Source organism: Trematomus bernacchii, unplaced genomic scaffold, assembly GCF_902827165.1.
Source record: "Trematomus bernacchii unplaced genomic scaffold, fTreBer1.1, whole genome shotgun sequence".
NCBI classification, from domain to species: Eukaryota; Metazoa; Chordata; class Actinopteri; order Perciformes; family Nototheniidae; genus Trematomus; species Trematomus bernacchii.
Window position 1 is genome coordinate 274,747 of NW_022987644.1, and position 18,792 is coordinate 293,538.

Genomic DNA, 18,792 nt, shown 5'->3' on the forward strand with positions numbered 1-18,792 from the left:
TTAGAACCGGCCCTGATGGTATAGGAAACGGGCTCCGTGTTACAAGACGGGTCATATATCCTGTCACAGAACACATATTGACCCTAAATAAAGTCTATATTAAGAACGAGAGATGTTTTAACATATGGCTTAAACAAATGACAAATGAGCGAGGGTGATGACCTCAGAGCATCGTCCTATGTGCCGGGGCTGAGTCCCGGACAGCCCCAGCCCAATTTAACCCATGCTTGTTTCATACATTAACATCTATAACTAACACAACGAAGAGAATACAACCACAGGGGTATTCCTTTTTGTAATTGAAATGTGATGGATAACTCTCTCGTGGCAGGTTAAGACCAATTAATACCTTCTTTATTAGCTACACTATCAACTCAGTTTAATCCTGCAAAGGTCATTGGTGGGAACATTGTTACCATTTCATTAACTTAAAAGATTAACAGTTTTAAATTGTGTGTGTGTGTGTGTGTGTGTGTGTGTGTGTGTGTGTGTGTGTGTGTGTGTGTGTGTGTGTGTGTGTGTGTGTGTGTGTGTGTGTGTGTGTGTGTGTGTGTGTGTGTGTGTGTGTGTGTGTGTGTGTGTGTGTGTGTGTGGTGTGTGTGTGTGTGTGTGTGTGTGTGTGTGTGTGTGTGTGTGTGTGTGTGTGTGTGTGTGTGTGTGTGTGTGTGTGTGTGTGTGTGTGTGTGTGTGTGTGTGTGTGTGTGTGTGTGTGTGTGTGTGTGTGTGTGTGTGTGTGTGTGTGTGTGTGTGTGTGTGTGTCCATAGTTACAGATTCTATGGTAACAGTGTTTGCTAGTCAGAGGTGTTTTTACACCAAGCTCAAGGGAAGTGAGCTCTGATACAAACAGTCAGGACACACACTCTCTCTCACACACACACACACACAGAAAACACTTGGTCCTTTATCGGAAAACCTTTCAGTTAAATGTCAAGTCACTAACATGCTCACATTCACTTGAGGACACTTACCAAAACAGGAACTGATGCGTCCTTAAGTTAAATGAAAAACATCCTCATTAATGAGTACGAGTTATTATTTTACATTTGTTCATTATATAAAGATTATCCAAATTGGTTTCGTCCTGGATATTTAATCCATGATTCGGGTCATACCTTGGTTTTATGTCTCTTGTCTGGAACAAATGTTTTAAGTTTTATAAAATCAACTACAAGAATACTGAGCTAGATTAACTCTATTTATTGCCTTCACATAACATAATTGTTTACATAATGCTGACAATTGTATTCGTTCATTAGTAAACTTGTTCTGAGTTTGGCATAGGTACATTTTTACCTATAACCTACAATAACAAGTAGTATCATTGATGTGATTTAAATGTCCACGGTACAACATTAGCATACATGCCAACCTTTCCAAATCCAAAAGAGGTAGGTTTGCGCGTGGCAAATGTGCACGCCCAAACTAGGTAATCAGAAGAAATGGAACCCCAGTAATTACTTGTATAAACCATGTATTTAACATATATTGCATCATTTTATGCATTTTTCAGAAAAAGTGGTAGTTTGGTAAACAGTGACATCAACGACATGTTTGGTCTGTAAAATGCCCGAAAAGTAAAAAGAATGGGAGATAAATATCCCAAAGTCTCCACATTTTATTATATTTTTTGTGTGTTTCTGGTCCTCTTTCAGTTGAGACAGTGTATGAAGGATGTGTCAGGATGTAGAACTCTTGTGTGAACATTGGATAAAGCCAGGTTCATATTCTTGTTTCATGTTGTTGACATATTAGTCAAAGGTTTGCACAGAGCGATATATCTTTGTGTTGCGCCATAAATCAGAAAATACTGCATTAAAAAAGTCATTTCCTGCATGTTTTTGCAGTGTGATATAAATAATGTACAGGCTTTCAGATTGCTGTAGTTCACTAAACAGAGACATTAACGACATGTTTGGTGTTGAAAAAGTGAAAGAATGGGAGATAAATATCCCAACATCTCAACATTTTCTTTTCTTTTTTGTGTGTTTGTGGTCCTCTTTCAGTTGAGACACTGTAGGATGCTTCCGGAAAAGACCAAACACTGGATGTCTTTCAGTCACCAACATGTGTTTTCGAGACACTGATATTAACGGGGAAACCCTGCAGGACTCAAATGCCTCGTCTCTGTTCCCCTAAACTCATTTGGGAGTGATGACTGATTATTATCAGTCCCGGGGGACTGCGGCAGGCTGGCTTGACTGTGTTTTCCGAAGTGGAGGATGGCTTGACCGCAGTCCCGGGGGTAACGCTGCCCTTCCTCTGCACGTTGTTTCTCTTTCAGAAACACAGAGGACTGTTTGTATGATGGGATCACAGACACGCTGCAATCGGTTTCCGCTAAAAGTCGAGTCCAGTGTCTATGGAGTGTCATTTTTATTTTTTATCATTTGGGAAGAAATACATTTGCTAGGGAAAGCCAGCTAAATCGGTAGGCGGTAGAAACATGTCAAAAGCGGTAGACTACCGCCCAAATCGGTAGGGTTGGCAGGTATGCATTAGCAGTATAGTGTTAAAGTAATAATGTAATATCTTCGGTTGTTTTCATCACATGGATCACCAGCCCTTGGTTTCCTTTAGTTTAATGTTTTCTCTACATCTAAAATGTTTAATTATCTTCACCTGGATCTCTGAAACAGTTTTGACCTCTAAAATGAATCAACGTCCACATGTGATATGTGTCATGTGCAGGGTTGGGTTGTAACGGAATACATGTAACGGCGTTACGTAACCAGAATACAAAAATCAAGTAACTGTATTCAGCTCGCGTTACATTTGAAAAACGAGTAATCTGATTACAGTTACTTTCGTAAACCTGAAGTGAATACATTTTGGATTACTTATTGGAATTATTGGTGGAAAGATTTCCTCACAACATTTAATATTCATTACTAAAGGTACAGCCGAATCATCACAGCGCACAAAACCTATTACCGCCGCAGATGGACTAAAAAAGGGAGCGTTTGAAAAAAATGTGCAGGTCCGCTCAGTGAAACAATAACAACGAAACATGGAGGAACAAAAGTCTGCGTTTAAATCGTGGCGCGATATCGACACCACAGGAAAACCTCCTTCACTTCATGAAATCTCTGCAGCACCAGGAGGCAGCGGGAGGGTTAACTCAGCCTCGCCAACCTCGCTAACGCCAGACAGAAGGCGACACGCTTGTTCTAAGCCGTGTCCCTCACTCCTCACATCCCAAGCTGCATCCCCAAAAAGTGGATTATGTTGTTACATCGTTTCAGATGTTATGTTTCAGTTGTGCTCTTGATAAGCCATTAAAACAGTAAAAACACGTTCAGTTTCCTTTTGCTTTTTGAGTCTCCTGTAGCCTTCACCAAAACATACCCATCTGTGATGGAAAAAGAAAGTAATCCAAAAGTAATCTAAAAGTAATCTGAATACGTTACTTTTTTAAGACACGTAACTGTAACTGTATTCGGATTACTTTCAGAGCCATGTATTCAGTAATCAGTAACTGATTACATTTACTAACCCTCCCAACCCTGGTCATGTGTTAAATTGTAAAAGGAAGGAAGAGTGATTGTCCTTCTCTGGTCGTTAAAACATTGCTTTTTAGAAGCCTAAGAAGTAAAAATAATGACTTGTCTTACAATGAAAAAGCAAAGATTAGAATCTTTCAAAAAGGAGAACAGCGCTGTGTGTGGGAGGACAATTTTTTTCATATCCTGTTAATCATGGCACTACCTCTCAGATTCATCTCAGGTGTCAAGACCTTCATTGTTGAGGAGAGGGAAAAGTGGGAGGAAGTGTGCGTGCAGGATGTGGTATTTTGAATTAAATCTCACAGTGAATCACGCTGCTCGTCAGTTATTTAACAAGAATGTTTGGCAAAGTAAGACAGCAAGTATTTTAACTTAACATGTGGCGCACTGGAACTGACATTTCTAGAGAAACTACCTGTTAATCAAAAGGTGTCTAAGACCCCATTGACTCTTCCAGCAGTCAACTGAAATAGTATAGCAGCAGTAAAGATATCCCGACGTTGTATAATACATTTTGGGTCAGATGTTTTTAGATTTAATCCCAAACAGCGTCAATAAATAGGTTTAACTCAGAAATACTCTAGAAAAGGTTTAATGCAGATCGAACTATACACTGTTTGTCTGCAGAGCAACTGAAATACAATCTAAAATGCTTTATATAGTTAATTATAATAGAATTAATAGAATTGGGAGGGATAATGGTCACACATGCAGAGCACACAGCACACACAGTGACATTTGTTCTCTGCTTTTAACCCATCCTAGTACTAGGAGTCTAGTACTAGACTAAGACAAGCACTGGATGAGCCAAACATAACAGCACATTTCAAATGAAAGGATGCAGAGTTGAACACCTGTCTTTCAGCTGCTGCCTTTGGAACAGGGAACATTTTTACATAACCTGTCAACAGTTGTATACAAGAAATATTTGTAAGAATTGCCTCATATTCTTGCAAAGTAAATGTATTTCCTGTTGAGTTGAGTTGAGTTATGTACAGTTATATACATAACCTCACATCTTTTTATCATTCATTTCAAAACTGTTTTTGAGTTATCAACCTCTTAACCTTCTCCAGCCCACAGAGTCATTTATCAACGCACACCGGTATCATCTTCTCCCACTCCCTGAACTTTTCCCAAACCCATTAACTGCATTCCAGCGATGGTTTATTACCCAGCTCCCTCCTCCCTATTCCTGCTGCTGTTTCAACTCAGTTTCATACAATCATATATTTAACTGGGTTCTTTTCTGTGTGTTTTATTACAGAAATACATGGAAGTCAGTGGATAATACCATTTACAAATACTTTTCCACACTGGCTTTAAGTAGGGTTGGATATTTTGAAAGTACTAGTACCAATTATTGTGCTTTTAGTGATAACAATACCGATAAAGAACTTAATTAGAAAGGTCTTTTTTTTTCTACTTTTTCAAAACCTAATATGTCAATAGAAGCGTTCATCACACCACTACATATTTTGAAAGTGGGTTTTTAGTTTGTTCTGCTTTGATTTGATTTTTGGTATGACTTGTCTTAAAGGTGGGGTAGGTAAGTTTGAGAAACCAGCTTGAGTGCGCTAGAATTTGAAAATACACAACCGGAGAAAATCTGCCACTTCCTTACATAGCCCCTCCTCCAACACACACGAACGCGCACATGACCAATGAGGGCACGAGATAAGTTTGTGCACACATGGAAGGCTGACAGGCAGGTAGGCCATCCAGTTATTTTAGCCGGGCCGGCTAAAATGATTGGTCGTGCTTTTTACAGTACTACGGCTTCCACAGATGAAATTTTTTTATGGATTTTTTGTCAAAGCACTAAAGATATTCATTGCTATCGGGATGTTAAGAGCATTCCATGGAATATAACAAAAAGTGTATCTCGAGCCGGTTTCTCAAACTTACCTACCCTACCTTTAAGTATAGGTCTTTGTATAGTTTCATCTTATCATTGTTGAAAGAAAACACAGACGGTATGGGTTGAAGCTGATGCAGTAGTGGGCAAATCACACATGTCCTTACATAGAAGAAAACTGTGTTGTAGCTCAGTTTGTATTCCTGGTAGATTAATATGTTAAATAATTACGTTTATAGACATGTATTGCATAATTCTCTTCTTTCATGTCTGCCTTTACTTGTCTCACTCTCTAGTAAAGGCTTGTCTAGTAAAACACACACACAAAAAGCCAAAGCCATTATCTAAAATCACTGAAACTTTCTTTGTTGCATAGCAACAAGGATGGAGAAAATACTTCTCACAGGTTTTCTGATCCTTCTGTTACAAGACATTCCCATCGGCAGCTTGAGAACAGTCTGATCACAGCCTGAGGCCTGATGGCACCTACAGACGGTGTTAAAGGCGTCCTGGGTACTAAAACACTCCACAGCAAGACATATTGAAAAGACATATGCCGTTATTAAAGCTGAAATATTCTGTTTAAACACACTTTAGTTTTTGTTGCTGAGCTCTAATTGCTGTAATGATGTTGGTTAACTGCGACACAGTGTAGGTGGTACTTTGTATTTTCTCTAATTAAGAAGTTGGAGTTCCTTCGCTTGTTTTATTTTGCTCTCTTTTCTAATTGGTTCCTTTGTTTACTCCAAACAAACCTGTGTTGCTGCTTGTGTTTTTCTAAAACCATGAACTCCCTGCCCATGTGTTGAATATATTTGAAATAGTATGCTTTGCTGTAGGCACACTCCCTGTAGTGTTAGTATCTGTAAAGCTGTAAACATTACATTTGTACAGCTTTACAGTGTTTACAGATTTACAACATTCACTCTCCTTTAACCTTATGATTGCTATGGCTGCTAAATGTTCCACTATGTTCACCTGATAGTCGCTAACGTACTGCTAACTGCTATCAATGCTTTGTTTTCCTGCCAAATCTGTCAACACAGCTGGAAAGAGCAGAGCGACTGAACCAAAACAGTACATTTGAAGGCTGTCGAACCAAAACAAAAATGCTAAAACGCTAAAATGCACCGTAAAGCAAACGTGAACTGTTCAATATATTTGACCCCTTTCACATACATGTAGTCATTTAATCCAATGTTGTTCAAAAATATTGAATATATCAGCTTAAATAAAATGTGTTCATATTGTAATCTCATGGGTCTTTACACAGGAGAATAAAAAATGTACAGCAGCAGCAAAGCCTTGGTCTACAAGCAAAGCAGAGGCCGAGCAGAGTTTCCTGTCTGCTTTAGTGCTACTACTCCTGCTGAATGTAATTCTTAACATAAAGCTCTCCCTGGTTTTTATTTGTGTGTGTCCTCGGATAACTTTGTGAGGGAGAGTCCACGTAGTTAGCAACACCGTCTTTCTGTTCAGGAAAAATCGCCTACTCTCTCTCTGCTTTGTTGCCTTTACTCCTTACAAGCAGAGCAGCTGAATGAAGTTTTCCGGTGTGGAAGTGTATCTCATGGCCAGGCTTACTTACTTATTTATTTTTATAATAAGCCTGTTAGCAACGGGTGTTGTCACATACAACCTCCCGGGGCTTAGTGAGGGGAATATTACAGTTTTGTTGATTCGGCTGCTGGCTTTTAGAGCAAGTTGATTGGAATTTCGTCCACGATTTTTCTTTTTTCATGAGCACTTCCAGCCGCACTGCTGTCAGTAAATACTGCAAAGCACAGCATGTCGGTTTCCATGACATCAATTTAATCCTCATCTTTTCACTAAACTATCACATAATGATATATTTTCATATCTATAAATGGATCCACCTTTTTTTCTTAATGCTTGTATCTTAGGCTTTGTTCATATTTGTATTAAAGGGGACCTATCATGCAAAATGCACTTTTGTACGTCTTTTATACATGAATATGTGTCCCCGGTGTTCCAGGGAACTCACCAAGTGTCAGAAAACACAACCCTCTCCATTTTCCTCCATACCCAAATCTCTAAAAAAGGGGCTGCAACGGATCTGATAAAAACTGATCCAGATTTGAACACTGTCCTGACGTCAGGACAGTGGCGCTACGGCTATTGGGCCAACTCCACCAATCAGGAGGAGACAGCCACGGCCATTGCCGTTCGAAAGCGCTGGAGACGCTGTAGTACATATGCCAGGCCTGTAGATGGTGCTGTTCTCACTGAATCTGCCCTTGCAAAAACAGAGCTAAAAAATGTCAAATTGAGCAAAATGAGGCATGGCTAAAATGCATGATCTGTTTGGTATTTTGAAAAAAAAAAAGTATAAATATGCCTTATATAGGTATGGTCCTACACTATATTATTCAAATATAGCATGATAGGTCCACTTTAAAATATGTCTTTTGTGATCTAATTACAAGAGGAGAGATGTTAATGTACAAAAGAAGCATTAAAGGTGCCCTATTATACTGTTTTTCATCAATATATTATAGGTCTCAGATATATACAAAATATCTGAAGTGTTTGGCTCCAAACACCAAACAGATCATTGCAGCATCCCATAATCCCCTCTGTTTCAGCCCTGTTTCCAAAGTGCTGATTCTCTGTCTGTTACTTTAGATGAAAATAAGGAGCCCCTCCCCACGCCCCTCTGAGAGATATTTGGTTAAAAAGAACACAATGGTGCTCTAGGAGGAGATTCAGGTGATAAGGAGGTGGGGGGGGGGGTACCTTGGTTGGTGATTGGCTAATGGTTACACAAGCCAAAACATCGTTATGACATCACAAAGTGGCCAAAATCTGATCAGCTCATTTTCAGACAGGTTTTTATATAAATGGATCAGGACAAAAAGAGAGAATCTTTTTTCCTGAAACGTTCAGAATCTCTTTACATAGAGGGGACACATGTTTATGTATAAAAGACATGAAAAAGTGGATTTTGCATAATAGGTGACCTTTAAGATTGAGTCCTGGGTTGCATATGGCCACAATGTTTGAGCAGTGTGTACACAAATACGTCCTGGTTGACATTGAAATACTTTCTATTCAAGGGACTTTCTCTGAGTAGGTAATAGTAAATGCTCAGATGATGTCTTTGTACATTAAACAGTAGTATTTTGATAGGAAGACCCCCCCCCCCCCCCCCGCTCTCTCTGACTTAAGGCGAAGGTTTTGGTGGCGGTACAACAATAAACTTTTATCTTGTAGCTTCATAAACTATACCAAATAATCCAGGCAGTAGGCAGCACTTTATAGTTAGTCATTGCATCTAACTATTGCAATTCACACAAGCACACACACACAACAAAACAGACTTAAGACATTAAGTGTGATTACTTTCTCTCTTCTGTTTTTCTGTGACCATCTGTCTCAGCCTGAACCAGATTTATTTTTTCCTCCTCAGCAGTCTTGCCTCCTGTCTCTTCCTCTTTGACACTTTCTTCTCTTCCATCAGCTGTTTAAACTCATGTTCTGTGTTGCTGAACATCCTAAAATAACTGAGGATGTAAAATAAGCTTCAATTCTGACACCAGCAGCATTAACAGAGTCTAGAACAGGGGTGTCCAAACTACGGCCCGGGGGCCAAATGCGGCCCGGTCCATCTTGAAACGGCCTTCAGCTAATTAAAAAAAGTATAATGAAATATGGCCCACAAATTAACGTGTGCTTGTCATATATTGTACTTCTTAAACATATATTACACAGTATTAAAAAGCCCACTTTTCATATAAATTCTGTCAATTAAAGTTGGGAAAACTTAAGGAATGAGCTGCTAACACGTCTTATAACTAAATAAAGTAAACCCTCTGGAAAGCTGGGATTTAGGCTGTTGTGTTTCTTAAAGCCCGCGTCACACTGTCCCGAAATTGACAGCAGATGGACACACGATAAAGGAAATGTTCAAATTCGGCTCTGATCGTAACAACATCGGGCCATTCGTGAGGGCATCTTAAGCCATCGTATGACCGCCGGTGGAGTTTCTCAGGCTCCGGCAGCAACTTCGTGAGCGGTGGCAAAATCTTTGGCATGCCAAAAAAATTCCGAAAGACCTTGCGAAGGTTCATTTTCGTGGTGAATTCGTGTGTCCATTTTGCCCTTCGTAAGGCCATCGTGAGAGCATCTTCGTCTTTACTTCGTGTGATCATCGGTGCCATCGGGCATTTTTCGCCTCACGAAGACAATACGAAGGAAACAAGAAGCTGCCTGATTGTCTTAGGAAGGCAACACGACTACGTGAAGCCCTCGCAATGCCGTCGTGTAGCCATCGTATTGTAGTTCTGAAAAGGAAAAGGATATTACATTGTTTTTGTTACTTTCGTTGCAGTTGTATGTCTTAAATGTAATTTAGGTTAACTTCCTGTTTTATTTAGATGCTTTTATTTTTGAAGGCGAGTTTACTCTGTTGACAGGAAGTTGTTGTTGCTATGGAAACAACATGACGGAGTGTGTGGTTCGGGTGCCATCGTGTGGCCTTCTGTAGGCATCGTACTTGCTTCGGCTGTTGACTAAGTTCGGGGCCATCTTCGTGGACAGTGTGACTTAAAGCATTTTCAAGTATCAGGCATAATTGACCTACATTTGATTGATTTTGCTAACTTATAACTTAACTGATAAGGCAGTAAGTATACCTCTAGTGAGCGGCTCAGCCCTTCGTATATTTTCTGTATGTGCCCCTGGTCTAGAAGGAAGTAATGTTCTTCTGCCAATCGCAGCAGCATGGCTTTCACTTTCTCTCTCTCTTCTGTCAACAGGTGCTCCAATAACACTCAGGTTTTTCTGTTCACCTGGTGGATGTTTTAACTATACCACTATCTAAAGGAAAATAATTGCATTAAAAAGTATAATTTAGAGCTTGATAAATAAAAAATATGATATCTCTGGTCCATTTTCAAGGAGGATCCTCTTTAGTGTTCTTAATACTATTTTAAATTGTGATAAACTGTATTTATGGTATAGACTGCTTGATATCAATATTTATCAGTTTTGATATTATAAACAGAGTGATGATCCGCACAGCTCGCAAATGGATTATTTTATCAACTGAAATGAATGTTTTGAAGTCTCCTACCAAAGTATAACAGACTACATGTTCAGATTCAGGTTTTATGTTGTGCCATCTTTAAATAAAGCTGCATCTATGATTTATCAAGATGAAGATACCATCTGACGAGCGTCACGCACAGACTAACAAAGAAACATTTAAGCATTTACATTTTCAAAACATATGCAGGGTTTTTGTTTGTCCTGAATGGAAATCAAGTGAGTGAGGCTGCACTAAAAAAAGCTTAAATTAAAATATTTCAAACATTACAGGCGGTATTGGTATAAGCCCAATTTTCAAAGTCGCAGTATTGACGACAAGAAGTGGAAGACAGTATGTGTTTGTCCATATAGTGACTGGTATAGAAAAGAAAGGTGTATGTCGATGTATTTTCTTTTCAGCACTCCAGTGGGAATGTGCTTTGTGCGCCCTTTAAAACTCATCACTTGTCTCAACCCCCACCAGGAAGCTTCATTGTCAGTTCGACCTGTTTTGTGTGACAGTTATTTGAAAAGGCTTTTATCTCCCACAGAGAGAAGGTTATTGGCTTTTCATAGACGGTATGTTACATGATATTCCTGAATAGTTTATGCTGTTGGAGCCTCAGCGCAGCCTTTACAAAAGGTCAGTCATCTCAACAGCTCTGCTTCAATAACAAGCACAGGATGTCCTAACACCGAGCGCCTCGTAGCAACAGCCAGAGATCCCTGTTCCCAGCCCACTCAGTAAAAACTACCGTCATGAGAAAAAGTCCTCGTTGCTGAATCGTAGAAGGCATCCATTCAATTATAAAATGTTTCTTAAACAAACATCCCAGAACTACGGCTGAAACACTATTGCCGAATGTTCACTGCAAGTGTACTCAACTCAACACGCTCTTTTCATGCGTTTGCCATTAGCACATGTTCTGGATACTACCTGGTACTTTTATTGCTACAAACTCAGTTGAAGTTCAAGCAGAAGGACAGATACTAAAAGATGGAGTCTAAACACTACAGACATCCAATTGGTCAGGGAGAATAGTTCATTGTGCGATAGGATAGGATGCCTTGATTTATTTGAAATGGCAGCCGATAAAATAGGGCATACACTACACTGGACAATTGACATTTCCTTGTTTGGTTCTCTATGAACTCGTCAGCTAGTGTTGCGGTGAAGATGATTTCAGAGCAGTTTCATTATGAGAATCGCAAAAACATCTGAGGCTCTATCCACAGCGGAAATTCAAAGGATAAGTAATCTGATGTAAAGAAAAAATTACTCAAGACCAGCTGAAACATGGATTGAAAACACGGCATGTCATAATAATAATAATAATAATAATACAAGAAAAATCGTCTTAATTTAGAAGAAAGCCTTCTAAATGGTAGTTTGTTCAAATCATAAAATCACACAAAAGTCAGTTTTAACATTTGTTTTGTTATGTTTTTGTTGGTTGTTGGGCTGAGTGTTTTAAATAAACAAAGCTACACTATGAAGTGTCCATACTGCTGTAGTATTAGGTTCAATTTGCTATCAGGTGTTACCAAAAATGCAACGAAAATCATGCATACAGTAGCTGCTATTTCCTTCTGAAGACACAGTATGCGGTGTAGTTGTTAGTGTAGCTGAATGCCATTCTGCTTGTTCTGATTCCTTTCAATCAATGCATCGACGGACTTGTGTGTTTATTGAACTCACTCGCTTAAGGAGGAGCTTGAACATACTGTCAAATCATTTAATCCACGGCACTAATCGCCTTCATCTCCATGGACACCCAGAGGGGCTGCTGGGAGGATTACCAGTCACACACTGCACTTTGTTTGCTCTGAATCTTTAATTAAGACGATTAATAACAAGGTCTTATGGTGCAGTGTACAGTAACTATGGATGTTGCATTGTCTGCAAATACAGTACATGGCACCTGACAGCAGTTTTAACAGTAGCTGTGATACACTGTTTAAACATTTTAAAAGCACAAGCCTTAGCTTTGAATTGATGTTTACTGTCAAACTGAAGTTGATGCTGTTTGGCATGGCTTGCGGGTGTCAGTCCTCTTCTATGTGAGGTGTGTTTGCATATTTTAAAAACATCTACAGGGGAAAAAAATGCATATTTTATGAGCACAAAGAAAAGGATTTGTTATCTGGCAGACATCAGGAAAGCCATGCATGAGAAAATCAATTAGAGGCAAAGTGCAGGGCTGATCATGTTTGGTATTTTTGATGTGTTTTTACGTGTCAGGGGGAACAACAGATGGTAAGAGTGCAGACAAAGCCGTGCTAATGCTAAGACAAGGTTAGTTGTTTTGACTCCTTGCTGTCAGAATCACACAAGATCACACACAACTGAACATGCTGGCTGAATTATTCGTGTTTAAAAGTAAAATATATAAACTTGAAGAAATGAACTTGAATCTTAGGTTGACATAATGTCCCTTAATCATGGGCGAAGTTAAATATTGCATTTCGGAATTCTGTAAGGATTTGTTCTGGGTAAAAAAGAGAAGAAAAAGGGTCGAGTTGTTTATCTTTTCATATCCGCAGCAAGAAGCACACCCACGGACGTCCTACTAGACAAAGCAATGCACGTCTGAAGGGCATTCTAGAAATCTATTTTAACGCAAACATGCTGGTTTACTTTTAAAAAACGTAGCAGAAAAAAAACACCAAACCAACTTTAAGGCCAAACATTCAACGGGAGTTTCAACCAATAAAATAAACTGCAGTTAATTAAGTAACTTTGTTCAGATAAAGTTATTGTCCAGAAAACCTCTCTGTTCATGGACTTTTAAAACGTCTCCTTTCTCTGCTATTCTTAAACCGAGAAGCCAAACTAAGACAGAGAGCGGCAGGATTCCTCTGGGGGCGAGAAACTCCTTTCTACTGAAACTGATGAAACATTCATCTCGCCAGGTTGGGCTTTATCTTGAGCTCCCTGCAAAGCTTCGTTAACTCTGCTGTAAAACCTCGACATCGCTTTAGAGCTGAGACGCTACGGCAGCTGGCCTCTGCTATGCATACATGAATGTATTCAAACATGTACATGCAACACTTTGTATGCATTTTGCTGAGAGAGATCCCATGGAGAGGGGTGAAAGGCCACAGCATCCTGACAAATACATTGAATGTGCTTTTAAAGAGATGAGTGGCAGCAGAGAGGGTGGGAGGAGAGAGGGTGGGAGGAGAGAGGGTGGGAGGAGAGAGGTAATGTGGGTGGAAAACTAGCAGCAAGTGAGCTTTACGTTCATGGAGAGGGATTAGACGCCGCTCACAAGAAACGGAGGATGGACTGAATCCAGCCCTCTCTCCTCACTGCTTTTCTCTCCTTCACCTCTTGTCTTTCTCTCCTCTCTAATTCCCCTGTCACTTCTTTCTCCTCCCTCGCTCCTATATCCCTCCATCCTTCACTGCTTCTTTTATTCCTCCATGCTTCCAGCAGTGACAAGTTCATTCATGCATTTTTCAGAGATAGGAGTTTTGTCGTAGAAACATTTCTCACGAGGCACAACAAACTGCCGTCAGCTGAGTAAAACATGTGGATTTATTGTATGTCGGTTTCTCTTTATTCATTCATTCTCGGTCCTCACACACTCACACTCGTGTTTTCTCTCTCCTCTCTCACTCGGAGTTGCAGCAGTGTCTCATATCAATACGGTGTAAACTCATTTGCATTGATGAACAAGTTTCCTAGAAAACGTACGGCTGCTGGGATTACGCGTTGGCTAAGCCCTTATTTGATTTTTGAGAAAGGTTAGGTCTTGATGAAATATTGAAGATTGAAAAGCTGGCTTGAAGCTGCCTGCAAACCCCAGAGTCCACGCTTTGTATTCCCATCCATGCTCCTCGTGACTTCTCACTGAGGTACATGAACACCACAACAGCTCCTGCAATGCAACAAACCTTTTACAGTGAAAAAACATTGAATTATTTCAATCCAGATGGCAATTACTTTACATTCAAGTGTCATCTTATAAAACTAGATTTAAATCAGAGCAGAAAGGAAGCCCATCTGTTGAAAATGAATCTGCAACAAATACAAAACTCACTATTTCAATAATTAAGTCATTTTTCAAGCAGAAAGGATTTAACAAGTTTCTTCAATATGATGACTGCTGGTCTTCTTTGTGTTCTATGATAGAAAAGTGAATCGTTTTTGGCCATTTTATTTGAGATTGTATTGCTAAAGGAAGCAGGGTTCAGACGGTTCAGACTCATGATTCTTTTAAAAGTGCACCAAAATGTGTCTAATGTTTCTAAATGCTACGATATTACAGTTGAACTGTGATTTGCTTTTGTTCTGTCTGTGCTTGAATCCACATATTTCGAAGTTGATATCTTTCCCCACAAAACCCTCTGCCTTTCTGTGAGGTCAGCAACATTTTTTTCCGCAGTGTATCTCAAAATGTTGACATATTTCTGCAATGTTTAGGCCTGAAGGCTTACTGTACAGAGACCGTGTTTACTACACTTTGTATCCTGTTGGGAACAAAGGGAATTTTAAAAACACCTTCACAACAAGGTCAGGGGCTTCTTTGAAACACACAGAGAGAGAGAGGGGGCAGAACAACAATAAAATATGATAGCTGGGCCGGGCTCATCTTTCTCTAAAAAGCCTGGATCATTTTACAGCTCAAAAACGCACAATAGTGGCTGACGACAGCTATCAAGGGAGGAGGAACTAACCTAGAAACCTGTGTTTCTCAAACTTAGTGGGACAATCCTGGCAAGAAATGTGTATCACTACCTTCAGCTGATCGCTCACTATAACAACACTTCAAACTGCCCTTGAGCAAGGCACCTGCTGCACCTGCTTTGCTCTGTAACACCAGCATAAGTGTGTGTGTTTGTAGCAGGTCAAGTATGAGAAAAACATAAAACGCCCTCTCGGCCAAATAATCCTGCATTAGTAAATGTTAAAATAAAGGCAATTAGACATGACTGCTTTAAAAAGATAAGCTTGTCTTTTCCTAAACAGCGATGACAAGTAGGTGAAGTATCAGCCTGGAGCGCCCTCTTATTAAAACAAATCTCATTTCTTTGAGTAACACGCAGGGATCATCAGGCTGTTTTGGGATGAATTAAAACAATTATTGTCAACAGTTTCCCTGAAGGATGTGTTGTTCCCTCGTAGAAAAAAGGCTGCATTGCAGAAGGAGGGGAAAAACTGCCTTTGTGTTTTTTTTTGCATCTTATTTTTGGAAGCCGTTTGCCTCTGAGGAGACTTGCTGTCTCTGTCATCATTAAAACATGAGTCACAGCGCTGCTTCAGGTGTGGATGAAGGAGAACTGAGACCTACAGCTTTTTATAGGAGATGGATTTATTTGGGTTGTTGCTTAATGATTTCCTCAAGGATTTCCATTTTTTAAGTGGATTGAATGTATTTGAGATGTTACTGAAAAAGAATTTCGAACAATAGAAGCGTTGTTTCTTCAGACACTATCATAGTGTGTCCCCTACCCATGGGCGTCGCAGCCATTATATGAGGGTGGGACAAGTCGCCCCCACCTTTTAAAATGATTAGTTTAGACCCCCCCCACTTTTACTATGCGGAAAGTCCGTGAATCGGTCTATCCACTCGCCGCTCTTTGTAGAGCGCTGTGCCAGTGCTTCATTATCGAATCCATTCCACTTGCTTATTGTGAGAAAGCCCAAATCAATGAAATTCCGTACCATGTTTTCACTGCTACTTTGTGCCATGGCAGATTCTCAGAGCCGTACACATGCTGCGTTTTTTCTGTAGCTGTGTCTTTAGTTGTAAAATTATGCGCGCCACAGTTTCCCTGCTGCGAATGCCGCCGGACCCCCCTAGAGGAGGTGAGGTCCACCCACCTGCCCACACCGCCTGTCAAATTGTCCCACCCACATTGAGGATGCTTCCTACGACCATGCCCCTACCAGTGTATAGAGAGGCAAAGTCCCTCCCTTTCCGGGGGACCTCCATGGGACCTTATTTCGGAAAAGTTATGCATTGAAGTCAATGGAGAGAGAAAGATTATCTTTCGATCCCGTTTGAATTGTGCCACGAATTACACATATGATGTTTGTCAATTTAAAAGATAATTTTACAAGTCCAAAAAATAAAAATGTGTCGTAAAACTGTGAAGTAACACTTTGTTTTGTGTGAAACCGCTCAATGAACTACATCTCCCGTCTCGCACCACACACCAAGACGGCCGTCACGTTGGCACATTTCACTTCTTTCTTTCAGAATGAGGCGGAAAGTATTAAACGAGGTGAAAATCACTCCAAGTCTGGGCATGTTGAGAGCTGTACATACACACAAGGGGAGTTAGTCGGTTCCGTAAGAGCCAGCATGCGGGACCGGGATTCTGGGATTTGTAGTCTTTCTAGTTGCGTATTTTTCATAGTCTTATATTTCAACAGTTTTACGACAAACTGTGACTTTTTTGACATGGAAATTATTTTTTAAGATTGACAAACATCATATGTGTAATTCGTGGCACAATTCAAACGGGATCGAAAGATAATCTTTCTCTCTCCATTGACTTCAATCCAAACTTTTTCCGAAATAAGGTCCCATGTGTCCTACTGGAAGGGGAGGGATTTCGCCTCTCTATAGCCAGCCAAGCTAATGAGGATTTGTTGGTCGTACTAATACTTTATATATAATAAATTATGTTTATTCATTAAGAAAATAACTTGACATTTTAAGGTTGACAAATGTCCCTTTTATAATCATGTCAAGTATTCCCTTTATTGAATGGCGTCATGTTAGTTCTGGGTTGAATGGGGAAATAAATGGTCAGATGGCTTCATCATCCAAGAACCATGTCTCACAAAAAGTGTTTTTTTTAAAGGCATCTGAATTTCAACCTATTTTTATTGGGTATCAGGTAATTTTTTGCTAAGATACAATTTGAACTTTTAGCATTTCAAAAGTCAAAACAGGCCAAATACAAGGACTTTAACATCCAGCATCCCAGTATCCTGCAGTAAAGATTCCTTGTGATTTATTCTGAGACCCGGAAAGCAGAATATCAACAGGATCCTAACGTGACGTCAGGAGAGGAATAAATACAAAAGCTTGTCATCCTGTCAGACTTGCCTTGTCTAAACCAAAAAGGGAAGAAGGATAGATGAACGGACCCGCAGTGATTGGCTGCTTCCTGAAACTTTCTTGTCATAGATGAAAACAAAGAATCTAGTATTTGTTCCTGTTCCTGGCTGGGAAAAGTCTCAAAACACACCCCGAATAAAAAGAATACCCCAGAAATTGGGTTGTAAAATAAACACACAAACGTTGGACTATTGACCAAAGCAGAGTCGTTCATTTTCAAGATACTTATCCACAAGACTGATTGATTTTAGTGACCCTAATGTTTCTTATACACTGTGTTAGTATAGATGTATATACTGCAGTAATGGATATAGAAAAAACAACCAAAGGTCTCTTCATGTCTTTTCTCTTTGTTGTTGCAGATCTTCTTGTCAAGCTGGCAAAGGAAAAGTTTGGGGCCATTCAGACGGAATACCAAAAGGTAACCTTGTGTGTGTTAAACTTTAAGTTGTTTTTTCTGTTGCTTTCCCTTTTCCTTATTGCATTATGTTTTTTTGATTGGAAGCTGCAATTCACGATAAAACTACAGAAGAAATGTACCTCTGAGATACTCTGTAGTCTCAGGCTTTAATAGCTTTTAGAAGCCAAGGCAAGGCCATTTTTTTCACTGCCACATCTGAAAAAAATGGTAATTGCTTCTGGTCCAACCTGTGAATTTAGAGTGACATCATTAGTTTGTATAGGGAACAACTTTGATAGTCCCTGAGATCAAAAGGCTTCCTCTGTACCTTCCTCTCAATAACGGGATGATTTGCTGTCTTTTTGCAGCGTTACGATAAGCAACTACTATGTGAATATGCATGCCAGTTTTCAATCATTTGATTTTTCTTTGTTGTTCTATTTCATCCACATGTTTTTGTTTGGTGGCTTGGCTCTTTCTTTGACGCTGCGTTGCCTTTGTCTTCTGCATGCCCTCTCCATCTGATCTGCTCTGCTCTGGCCTCCCTCAGCCAGAGAACATAGTGCTGACTCTTCAGGTAAAGTCTGCACACTGGTCTTATAGTGACACCCATCCCCTTCCTCACCATGCTCCACTGTCCAGAGTCACCAGGGCTGCACAACTCCAGATACAAAATGATAAACTATATGTTACATTCTTTTTGAGATTTTACAACACTTTCATTTATTTCATCATTTTATCATTTCAATATATTTGGGATCAGTTGTGCAGCCCTAAGACTCCCACCCAGCCTCCCTATCCACCTTATCGACATTTAGTTAGCTATGCTAATCTGTAGCTTGAGTCTCATTTGAGTTCTGGTTTAGATCAGCTTCATAGGAGCAACAATGTGACATTTATTT

The 18,792-nt window shown here is 39.8% G+C and overlaps 1 protein-coding gene across 5 annotated transcripts in view; it reads left to right on the plus strand.

Moving 5' to 3' along the window:
* Positions 1–18,792, plus strand: part of prom1a (prominin 1a) — a 92,560-nt gene that overhangs the window by 22,573 nt on the left and 51,195 nt on the right. For 3 of the 5 annotated variants that reach the window (XM_034133815.1, XM_034133816.1, XM_034133818.1), the window contains exons 2-3: positions 17,853–17,911; positions 18,441–18,467. In XM_034133815.1, coding sequence (XP_033989706.1) covers positions 17,853–17,911; positions 18,441–18,467 — 86 coding nt within the window. The remainder of the gene's footprint in view (positions 1–17,852; positions 17,912–18,440; positions 18,468–18,792) is intronic. The other 2 variants (XM_034133817.1, XM_034133820.1) reach the window with 1 other exon arrangement.